The sequence below is a fragment of the Crassostrea angulata genome, chromosome 7 (genome assembly GCF_025612915.1).
Source record: "Crassostrea angulata isolate pt1a10 chromosome 7, ASM2561291v2, whole genome shotgun sequence".
Classification (NCBI taxonomy): Eukaryota; Metazoa; Mollusca; class Bivalvia; order Ostreida; family Ostreidae; genus Magallana; species Magallana angulata.
In genome coordinates, this window is record NC_069117.1 from 43,383,176 (window position 1) to 43,395,795 (window position 12,620).

General features: G+C 34.7%; 1 protein-coding gene across 4 annotated transcripts in view; it reads right to left on the reverse strand.

Moving 5' to 3' along the window:
* LOC128156095 (protein turtle homolog B-like) overlaps positions 1-7,687 on the reverse strand; it is a 62,972-nt gene extending 55,285 nt beyond the window's left edge. For 3 of the 4 annotated variants that reach the window (XM_052818097.1, XM_052818098.1, XM_052818096.1), the window contains exon 1: positions 7,490-7,686. In XM_052818097.1, coding sequence (XP_052674057.1) covers positions 7,490-7,550 — 61 coding nt within the window. In that variant the 5' untranslated portion in view covers positions 7,551-7,686. Of the gene's footprint in view, positions 1-7,489 lie in introns of all 4 variants that reach the window. The other variant, XM_052818095.1, reaches the window with a different exon arrangement.
* Positions 7,688-12,620: the final 4,933 nt, after the last annotated feature.

Here is a 12,620-nt window from a genome sequence, read left to right on the forward strand (position 1 = left end):
GAATGAGCTTGTATTACTCTAAATCAGACTTACACAGTTTCATTACGAATCTGCATCTTTGCTCCGGAATCCAATTTGGATAACCAATCATAGAATCTGACAAATCTGTATGATTTTTTGTTGCATTTCATCACTTATAGACAGTAAAATATCAGATGACCATCTCATTGGACAAGCCATTGATTCTGCCTGGCTGCTTGATATTTCATGAATAGTTGATCACAAGATCATCTCAGGGCACAGCGGAGATCAATTTCTGCCAAAAGAAACCTTCAGTCTCCATTGACATGCCACTTAATCTCTGGACCGTTTCTTGTGATTGCCCGACCATCTGAGCTGGACTTGTCCATTGCCAGGCAGACAAGAACTTAAATGATATTAATTGGTCAACATAAGCCGTGTTTCTTCAGACAGTGACAGCAATCTCCAAACTCCATTAGAAAGGAGACAACATGAATCCAAGAGGTCCTCAAAGCAGTTAAAGAGAACAAAACATTCAAGAGAGGATGATTCAATTTACACTTTGGGGTGATTTCTTTGGGAAACTTGCAATTTTCACAAGAGATTATATATTGATGTTACTAAACTTCCTTACAGAAGCCATCAAAGCTGTTTTTCCTGTTGGTACATTTTAAAGTTTAGATATGACAATCATTAGTTCATTGTCATTATCAATGTCAAATCACTTAAAGAAAAGTTGTTTTGATTATTTCCTACTTGACGATTCTCCTTCTAGGATGGTTGAAGTAAAAGAAAGTTATGACTTAAAATTGTGACTGTTCATTATCAAGTTCATTTCCCTTCCCAAAGTCATTATATGACAAATCATTTGATTGGCAAATACCCTATGCCATAAAAATTCCCAAGACAACTGATGCATAGTGATGTTATGTGGAATTCTAAACCAGCGCAAATCTGAACAATCTCCATTTAAAAAAAACGTCTCCCCTGACGGATTTTGATGTATAACTACAGTGAAATTGACCTGTTACAAAAAAGTTTAAGGTAGCTCACGAGTCGCAAACCCTGCACGCAAATTTCAAATAATTGCAAAACAGGTAGGACAATTTAATGAAATAGGCAGTCTCCATTGTTTCCCTCTCTACATCATTTATTAGACTGGGTCAATCCAGGTCCATCCATACGATATACATGTATTATGAATGATGAATGACGCTAGCTGTGTATAGCCATTAACTTTGTACTTATGATGATATTTTAGTAAACAGCACTAGCCGGGAAAAGAAACGCATGAAATATTGATGTGAAATATGAAGTACAGAATGGAAAGAGCTCGCATTCCTGACAAACTGCAACCAAATACAGCATGCAGGTTGATTTCAAGCAGACATGTTTCACAGCATCAAATACAGTTAATATCAGGTTTATAGAAGTTTATGAAACAATTTTAATAGGGTTTTTTCCCCTTACTTTTCTTTAATCAGTAAAAGTATAGCAAAAGTAAGTGTGAAGGGCAAAATATAGTTAAAGTATATTTTTACACTTAGCAGGCATACAGTATATCAAATAAAGGTACAAGTGCTTCATCTTAATTATCTATACTCTTAATTATTTACTGGTAAATTAATTGACTCCTATATCCATATTTAATGATTCACTGAAATATTTCTCAAATTACACTTTATTTCAGCATTTTTATACTTTCAAGGGATCATCAAATGAAGCAAAAGCGTTAATAATGTTTTACGTAATATTACCACTGACAAATTAATTGAAACAGAAGTACTAAAAGAATACTACAAATGGATATATATTTCAGGAACATGCAGATAATAGCTATTCTGGTCATAATAACCAGCTGATAATGATCCTAGAACAAACGAATAACATTGCTGATTAAAATTGTGTTTCATTTTAGAAAACCTTTGCATGACACCCTCCCTGCCACAAGGTCTCTTAGGATTTCATCTGCACTTCCAATAAAAGAGGCAACCCAAAGCAAAATCCACAATATGTGGCTGACTGTTGATCACATTATGCAATGTTTTTTGATCTGATTCAGACTTATGGTACATACCCTTTTAGACCATCATAAAGTTTTACTATCTACTGGTACAAGAGAAGTACACCTTATGTCATCCTATGCTACAACGCCCATAAAGATCCTTTATTTTATTTCTCTATATGCTTTGAAGCAAGTAACATGAAACATACACACTAATGAAACAACAATAACTTTGGCCTGCTCTGAACCAAAAGCACTGTCTAACACAAGCAAGGCGAATTGCTGACCTCGAAGAGCAATTCATAAAAAAAACACATTCTTTTGAGAGAAAACAAATATAAAATGTCTGCATTGGAACATTTTGTTGTCTGCTATAAGGGTTGGACTATGAAGACAAATATTTTCTTAACCGTGTAATATTTAGAGGGGGTGGTAATATCTCAAAGTTTTAAATTGGAAAAAAACAAAACATTTTCGCAATAAATAAAAAATGCCTGTAGGGTTATCAAATTGAAAGCATTATTCTGATTATCCATTGTAAAGAATTGAATTATTACACATGATTAAGATGAGCTCTACCACTATGCATGTTTACAGTACTAGTATAAACTTTTGTTTGAGGACCATTGAGGAGCAACCAAAATGCCCCTCGGCCCTCTTCCCTTTTATTCAGTTGGATTACCTCTGATGTCTCCGGCAGAATATGGTCAAAGAGCTGGATTTCTGAACTGGACTTAGCTTCTCTGCCCTCTGATACAGACTGTAAATTAGCTAATAGAAGATAGCTAGTGATCTATGAGGCAGTTGAGCATCTGTGTGTGAAAATTAATTTCCTATGGGATCAGTTTGTAAAATGGAGGGTTATAGCAAGTTCCTGCCATCGCTCTACGCTAGGATAAATAACTGTAAATTATTTTTCCTGGACAAACCATTCAAACTGAACTGAAGGAAAAGAGACATTCTGTACAATATGTTTGTAATAATGCAATAACCCACACATTATGATTGAGTCCAAGTAAAATTCATCCAAAACAGCAGATAACTTGAATACTGTAATTCTCTTAGCTCTGAAAACCAGATAATGTGGGCAAAAAAATAATTATTGCATCATCATTATTCTCTGGAGATGGTTAAAAATTTAAATACCTTTTTACATTGATTTTGCCATCAGCTAATGCCTAACGTACCTTTCTAAACCATAAAATGCCATCAAACAGTCGTAAAAATAATCAATTTCATAACATTTAAAAAACAACCCATCCACATCCCAACCGAATGGAGATCTACTATAACCTGCAATTCTATCAAAAAGAATTCCTAAATATGCCTAAATATCAGCAAGCAGACTGCAATAATTTCATCTTCATGTCTCCTGGTACTGTGTCAGGCCTGAGGAAAGCTATAATTTCCCACCCATAAAAGTCTGAGCACCAGAGTATGAAAAAAGGCCTCTTCAGATAGCAGCGTGCCTCATCATAATGGAGCACAAAGGTCCCTTTTACAGGGTATTGATGAGCTGTATCAGTTTAATGCAATTGTCAATATTTGCACCGAAGCAAAACAGAGCCAGTGATATAGAAAGCAATATATTGCTATAATCATATAATTTCTCCTTTCCCTGGAATATAAATCTGTGACACACAATATTTGCAGGGGCGATTTGATACTCTTTATGTCAACAGTTTGATAAGCACACTGTGACCACAACTCGCAGAAATTGCTTGATTATAATATTTCTAACATTATACGACTCACAGGCCAATATATCAAGACAGATTTTTTAATATCACTCTTTAGTGACTGAAATAATAAAGCTTAAATATAAGGCACATTATCAATTAAGATTAATGAATTCCTTATTGGCATCAGTTGAAATCTGGATAAACCATAGACAAAAAAAGAAAATCTATTGAATTTCAGGGTTAGTATTAATCCAGTACCATTTGTTTGCAAAATCTGATCAATTAATGCGACGGTCAAAGTAAAACACATAAACACATGATTAATCTGTCCATTTCATCAGCAAGGGATTTAGGAAATTAAATTTAAGTAATATAGCCCAGTTCTCCTATCTTCAATGCATTAAATTTTTATATCAACCCCTTCTCCATGGTTTCACTAATTCAATGATGGCTTACTGTCAAAGCAGTTTTTAGCACTACCAATACATTTAGAGATTCTTGACATCTCCATCAAAATTTGATTATAATTTCTTTTTATTGCTACTTTTTCTTAAAGTGATGACACCATAATTTAAACAGCCATTCACAGATTGTTTTTGCAGCCCTAATAGAACTCTTATTAGTGTCAAAACAAGGCAACATCATCACCCTCGCACCAAACCTGCTACAGAAACACAACTGTTGCTGACAGGTCTGAAGCTCCAAGATTTCCTCATGATGACAAACAGAATGGATTGAAAAAAAGATGGCTACACCTGATAATGCGAGTAACAAAGGCAGAGGCATGCTCCGAGAGCATTCTAATGGCTCTCCAAATCAGAAAGGGAAACTTATCAGAGTTATCAAATTAGCCATAAAAGTAACCAATGTATAACAACATTATTTTCATTACCAAATTATTCCTATAAACTTAATTGCACGACAATTTGCAGGAGCAGCCCTGCAACTTTAAACATGATTGGCGTTATGATGCACAGGAAGGGACACTGCAACATGGTAATGAAACAGACATAAAATGTTTTTATGTAATGTTGGTTGGGGTTTTTTTCTCGATCCCATATTCAATTATGCAAGTCAATTTCCCCTGGTCTTATGTCATATAATAAGCATTACATATTCCATAGGGGAGTGAACCAATTTCTGTAAAAACCTGACAATGAGATGGAACAAGAAAATTTAATCAAACACTGCCGCATGTGCAGTTTCAGTAAAGTAGGTCAATAGGCTACTGTCGTGAAAAACAGGAACTTCTTAATTAATTAAAATTTTGCCATTTCTTCATGCATTGGCTCACAGAGGAAGGACAAACCTTTTTTTTTTCATTCATGATGAAGAATTGTAAATTGAGTCAAGGCAATTGGGTGATGTAATCCTTACTCCAAAGGAAGGTACCATCATATATAAGATTCCAAGGAGCAGCCCCGATAATGATGATCCATAATTGATTGCAAAAGAGGGTAGAAAACTGCCATTGATTACCTGGGTTTCACTAATTTTGATCAGCACAGACATGGCATTCATTTTTCATGGCTATTCCACATTGACTCTACCACTAGAGAATACTTTTATGTTCTGTGTGCCTTAAGTGGGCTATACTTTTACAGTTTATAAGCTTGCCTGGCTGCAGTCACATACTTTTTTTTCTTTGTATCAAATGAAGCCCATATCGTTTTGTTTCTTTCTGCTAATTCAATTCTTCAAACTTTTTTTTGCAATAAAGAAGAAGGAATTATTGTTTTAGAAATTAAGTCTTCATGTCAATACATGTACCTATTTACTCCTTTTTTTGGGGGGCGGGGGGGGGGGGGGGGGGGGGGGGCTGTTTTCAATTCACAAAAATAACATAGAATATATATTCTAAACAGAACAGCATCATAAATTTTATAACTAAAAAATAAGGTGTATATATACTTAGAATATGGGAGATTTAGCACAAGAAACCTGATTGAATTCTACATGTATAGAGCTATAATACAATAGCAGGTGCTTGTGCGTATTTTATTGTGTATTCACACTCAGAAATGGAAAGACTGACACAATAATTTAACCTAAGGTTAATAAAGAATCTTCATCTACATCATGAATAAAAGACAAAAATGCGAAAAAAAAACATTAAATCTGAAAACTATATGCATCTTATATTTTAATAAGCCACCGTTTTGCCTTACTTGCATGTTTTAATTTTCAAATTTATCATGTGTGTGCATGGAGTGAACAATATTTCAAATGTATTGATAAATTTATAACAGTTGCATGACTTAAAGTGGTAAACGCTAGCTGCTGTTATGACATCCTCATAAGAAACAAATTGTGAATTTGATAAACTGTACAGATTTTTAACTACACCTTTTCAATATGAGCCCATTCTACAGATGACACACAAAATCTACATTTGGAAGCAATTAATGCATAGAGGGAGATAATGATTTTTTTTCCACAAGAACATAAGTTATCATAGTAAGGATCCACAGGCACCTGACATTTTTTTTCCCTTATAATTAAAAAAGATACATGTACTCCCTTACCTAATAATCTATGAGTATAATCAGGTAGGTTTTGGGGGGTTTTTAAAGAAAAATACGTATTAGGTATATAACATCAGATGCCTGTGTCCGTTTCGCACATTCAATAATGCAAAAATTCAGTATGAACTATCGCAGGATCTTCTATATTATCTGTAAAGTGATAATTGAATGAGTTAAAGGTAATTTTGACACATTAGGCTGAAAAACATGACAATTTTTTTAGAGGCTTCTTGGGCCCGCAACTACTATAAATTATCTGTCTTGCCCATATCGGAGAAGCTGCTCAAATCAATGATCAAGTCTAGCTAGGTCGTGATTATTTGAAACAAATCAAAGGTTAACACAATTTTCCCTCCCTCTGTATAGTTTGACAAAATCGAATTTTTCTTCCACATTTTTTTTTATTTTGTTCGTGCACTTTCTTCCTGCCTTAACTCAATGTCACAATATGTGGGTTGCCCATTACAATTCTCCCTTGTGACTCTGTTTGTTGGCGCTGACATTTTTATTCTCAATTAATTTATGTTTTTCGAGTTCCCTATCTTCCTGTCATCTTGTTACACAAATGCATAAAGTCGCAGCGCATCACAAATTGTCCTACAATGTAACTAAATATACATATCCTACTATTAAGTGCATATGGGCGGGTCTATACCAATCCTGCCTTTTCTTTGAAAATACCAATAATTCAATATTTAGACATTTTATTCTCCTCATTTTCTTCAGTCTCTAATACTAATACCGTACATTAGTACAAAAATCTTTTCCTTTTTTCCACCTTTCTTTGGAGCATGATTATAATTAAGAAACTTCCCTTGGTTTATTTACTTGTTAGTATATATAAACTTGACCAGTTTCCCACCATCCCATTATTTACATGATTGCATGACGTGGGCTTTGGTACATATTTATCTACATGTATGCATTGACCTCGGACACTTTTGTCTTTCGGAGAAGTCAATTTAAAATCAATAAAAGTTTCATAGTAATGAAAGGGTGGTTTTATTAATTTTTCATAGCATAATGCAATTCTCTAGTCAGGGTTATCTGATCAACACTGAAATGCTCCACACCTCTGATAAAACCTTTTCAACTCATCTTATATTTAATTTATAACATCAATTTAATTGGATGTATTAATTGGCCTATATCTTCAACGTTGCAGTTTTACTTTTTGTTAGGAGCTGTTAAAGATGTCACAAGTTCAACGTCTTGTGACAACCCTCAGAAATGGGATTTAACTTAGCAGTTTAATTGTCAAAGCTCGTCAATTGGTGGAAATAGGGGTAGTTAATACAGAAACTCTTTGCACTTACCTCGTTTGGCTCCGAACCCCAACAAATGCATCAGGAGCAAACATGATGCTACTAAAACCATGGCAATCCCTTCATCACATCTAGCTGAAAATCCATGGAAAGTCTAAAACTTCGAAAAATTCTTTTTCATAGTGAGAGCGACGGCACTCGTAAAGTCGGCGAACACAGAGCCACTGCTATAGCAAGGTGTGCGGGAAAAAATAAAGCTCGCATCTCCACTAGCCAATCAATACTCGTTGTTTGGTTTGCAATTGTCGTTCCACCAATCAGAAACAGGCTCGACCGTACCCGGCTCTGCGTGTGTCCCAATTCTCATGCAGAAGTTCTCAATGAGTTTTACTATGTCCGCATTCTTTGAGAACAGGTGCCCGTCAAGGTGAAAGGCGGGCCGCCAACGCTGGTAACAATGGACCTAGCTCGAGAAAATTTTTTCGAATTCTATAATTGTGATCAATTTGTTGTACGTTTAAAAAGGAACGATTTTAAGTAAATTTGGGTAAAGGTGGGTTAAAGGGGTGTTCAATGAAATACCTGCGTTAAAATTGTGGACATGATGAATTATTGTAATTTTGTGAACAAAGCCTTTTCTCCGGTATATGTACAGTTTCTATAATTTGTCTATAGTCTATATATGGCGATGAAGAATGCGACAAATTAGCAAATCGTCTGTAGAACAGACCGCTCGTAAAAATTCTCAACAGACAGTAAAAAACGCCCACAAGAGTCATCACACGAATTTACTGTCTCAGCAACAGAAACTCGTCATTACTTTCTTTAGAAAATTCTTTCAAATCAAACCCACTTGGACAACAATTACAGAAATACGATCACGGAAGGCTTTGGGTTTTTTTATTTGATACATCCAGTGTCGACACATAGATCTATAGATCATCAACAGTCGCGGTTGTCCGTCTAGGACGCGCAATCAATGTCCTGTATCAATAGTCTACTTATTTGGGCACTGACCACCCTTGGTCCACGCGACAATTTACAGTCTTTGCTGGCACGATACTTTAGACAGCTGATAGAAGAATTAACTTGACTCCCCTCCACCCCCCCCCCCCAAATCTCGATCGTTTCATTATTTTAACGTACATATAATTAAGTAAAGGAGAAAATCCGAAAACTGTCCATTCTGTGAGAGAAAGAACTGTTCGGGGTTACTTAATGTACAGGTTTTAAAAATCCAAATATATTACGCTATATAAAGAACCAAAAACATAAAGGATTACAGAACAAAAATGTTTTAAGAACTTATAGTAATGGTTAAACTCAAACTTGATTTTCCCTCATTTCGATCGTTTCATTTAATTTTGTTTAAATCATGTTTTTGAAATCGTCCGATGAATAATACTTTTTTATATCAAATTAAGAATTTTAAAAGATTATTCTTTTATTCAGAAAGAAAGGTTTCCGCCCATTTCCCTACCCCATCCCCCCCCCCCCTTTGTGAATTATTTGCAATTTATTGGCGTTTCTTAATAAATCGTGTAAAGGTGATCCCTACCAAAACGTACTGCATAAATTTTGAATCATTATGCATGTAACATATCGCATCTTCGCACTTTCGCTCCTTCGCCTTCGCAACTTAGCACTCTCGCATATATATGCAAAATTAAGTTCAAAGGTCGAAGTGGCCCCATACTATGGACTGTTTTAGTGTACATTGTACAAAATTGTTACAAGAATTGTAAGCATTTCCGCGGGGTCGGATATTGGAATCATGAACACGTTTACAGGTGGATTCGGTGACACGCGAAATTTGATTTGTTAATCCTGCAATTTTAGCGGTATGTGAAGAAAAAAATGTTTGTTCTTAAAATTCAAATCCCAGACACATGAATGTTTTAGTGTTCCTATCAGCTGAAACCAAAGCAGAAGTCGACTGTTGCTTTGGTTTCGGAAATAAGTGCAACAATCAAAATTACAAAGCAAAACAAAGAGTACAAGATTTATCAATTAATTTTTGAAATACTTACAGGCTACTGGTACACGCATGAATAAAAGATGAAAATCTTCTAAAAATAAAGTTCAAGGATCCTCGCTAACCGTCAATTCATTTGAAGCTTCTAACTGAAGCTGGGGTGCTTGGATAGTGCCCTTTCTAAAAAGTTAAAACCCCATGGAGAAAATCTAAATAAAAACAAACAAACAAAAAACAACTTAGATACAATATATGAAAGGTTTAGCTCTTTGACTAATCATTCTGACGATTGACTTTGATCAATAAGTTTCTTTAAGCCACGATCGCCACACATTGAATTACATTGAATCACGTTACATTGGTACACGTGGTGATATTTATTTTGAAGATCAGATTACAAACAAAATGCTCAATCGATGATATAGTTTAACTTTTTTTGGGGGGGGGGGGGGTTATAGTATAAGCCTTCAAAATATAGATCGAAAAATATCGACAAATCTCGACAAAATACTTTATATATCAGAGAAAATAAATCTTGCAATTATATTTGAACGTGTCATAATTTGTTTTATCAGGCATATAAATAAGTATTGGGAGGATGACAGAAATTGTTTGGGGTTGACTTAATGTCCCCAGCTGTTGGCCTGCTCGCTTTACCGATTACCTGTTAACGATGTGATGGCCGCAACATCTTGAAGGGAGGATGTTGAAGATTGAGGCCACACACACCTTTCAATCTTAGACAAACACCTATCGATAGCACAACAGCATCGTTTTTAAAGTGGTTTGGGGAGGGGGTGGTTGGCAAACCTACCCCAAAATATCTTGACTAGCCGAACCCCATCCTAGAAACAAAAGCACAAATACAACTTTTAAACTTAACCTCAAATTCCTAATAAGGGGGATGGGGCATCTGGCTTAACTAGTTTACGTTTATAGATGGTAAAGAAAATAAAGGCTAAGCCCCCCCCCCCCCATCCTCCCGTTCGGGACCAAACAAGTTCTGATTCAGAATATTTTCCCGAGGTAGGGATATTAAACTTTAAACAATTTATAATAACTATGGTGTAGATGATAAAGTAAAACCTATATATTAAAATATCAGAAAGGAAAAGGGGTGCTGACACCCCCACCCTCCTCCAATGGATATACTACTGACGCTTGTGTAGTGAGTTTCAGTTTCAACATGTTCAACGACGGCGAAAATCTGTTACAGATACAACCATCAGATACTATACTGATATTATGCAATCAAACATCGATAACGACGTATAAACATCTGAAGCACATATGCTTAAAAACCGTTGAAACATTTGATTCAGTAGCAATGTATATTTATGTGTTTAAAACAAGTAAAGAATTTAACTATTAGTAACATATTTTAAATACAGCCTGTTCAATGTCAATCTATTTCATGCGTCGACTAAACTTTGAGAAACGCTTCAAATCTTGTGAAAAATACAATTCAGTGGAATCTTGACATCTTTAATAAATACTAAAAGTTTTGAGTTGTGTAAATAAAGTAACGCTGATTATCTGTTGGACTGAATTTTAGCTCACCTGTAATTAATTTAATTCTTTCCTTTTTAAAAAGAAATTTAGAAATTACATGTACCTGGACAAAAAAATTATGGTGAGCATCCGAGACATCCCTAAGCTCAAGCAGGACAACGTCAAACCAAGTCAAAACAACAAGAGACCCATGGGCCTTAACGTTCACCTGGGTATAAAGCAACACAAAAAAGAGATGTATTTTTTTTTTATCTGGACGAAAAATTAAGAAATTGTTAATGTTTAAAGATGTATGGTATAAATCGGAATGATTTATAAGATACAAATTATTCATGTGTCTAGGAGAACAAAATAATTACCCCCTCCCCCAAACAAAAAAAAAATCATTAATTGAAATATACATCAACCCCTTCAAATACTGGTGTAAAAAATAAATCTAATCAAGATCTGCCCAATACCAGATTTTTTTTGTCAAGAAGCTGAAAATGTTGATAGAAGATGTCTGCATAAAGACAGATAATTAGTGATCACAAATGTATGTCACCTTGGTAACACAGAGTGTTTAATTGTATTTGATTGAATGATCACTTTTTAGCAATGATTTCAATGAAGCAGGGTCAAAATATGTTTTTAGTTTCATTTTACTCTAAAAGGGGGTAAATTGAAAATTAATAAATCTACTATATATGTGGTACTTTCCATCAAAAAATATTTTCTTGTTTCTAATTATGCAGCAATTTGCTCCCCTTATCATTAAAGGATCACATATCAGTACAAGTAGGCGTTAAAAGAAAATTACTTTTTCCCACTTATTAGTAATCAAATGACAACATCCAAAACAAAATGAAGATAGAGTCAATCTAAAAATTATTCATTCATAGTATGTTGCCTCTGAATTGTGTACACATGAGAATTAAGCAATCTTGAAATGCCTCTATTATCAACCAAGTGCAGAGGCTTAAAGTAGGCATGGGACCTCAATTTTTAGTAAACACAATTTTCTTGTCTGTAGATTCTTATTTTCAGAAAACTCAGAGGCTGCAAAATAAGAAAAGTCAGCATATTCCAAACAATAGTCACTCGAAGACAATTGTTGATTTCTCAGAATGTTCAGTGTTATCTTCCTCCTAAGAGAAAAATCATCCTATCCATCACTACTAGTTAGCGCAAGAGAGATGTCACATTACCCCCAGTGTGAAATGTGATTGATCTAAATGTGTCTGGGTCATATGCTCATGAAAACAGAGACATCTAAATGAGGACCTTTCTCCTTTTATGGATTGCGTTTGCTATGGTTCTTTTCGGCCTGATGAAGAGATGAATATGACTATAGTGGTATTTACTTTCACATAGTCTCTTGATGATGTATGGTATAACAGTCTGCTAATAGTACATGTTATTGGGCTCTATGCAGCTTGTTCAAACTCGGTATACATCTAACTTCAGAACTAAAGTATTCTGAAAAATATTTTGTTTGCACAATATCCTGTCATTAAAAAACTTCTTCCGCTTTCATCATTGTATAATGAAAATTAGTTAATTTCATCTTCATCAGAAAGTTTCAATCTCATCCATATACCAGTATTTGTTAAATACATCTACGTTTATTGTTTTTACATTTCACCCCACAATTACATTTAAAATGTGCACTGATATAAATGTATGAACATAAGTAATTAAGGGTTCTCCACACAC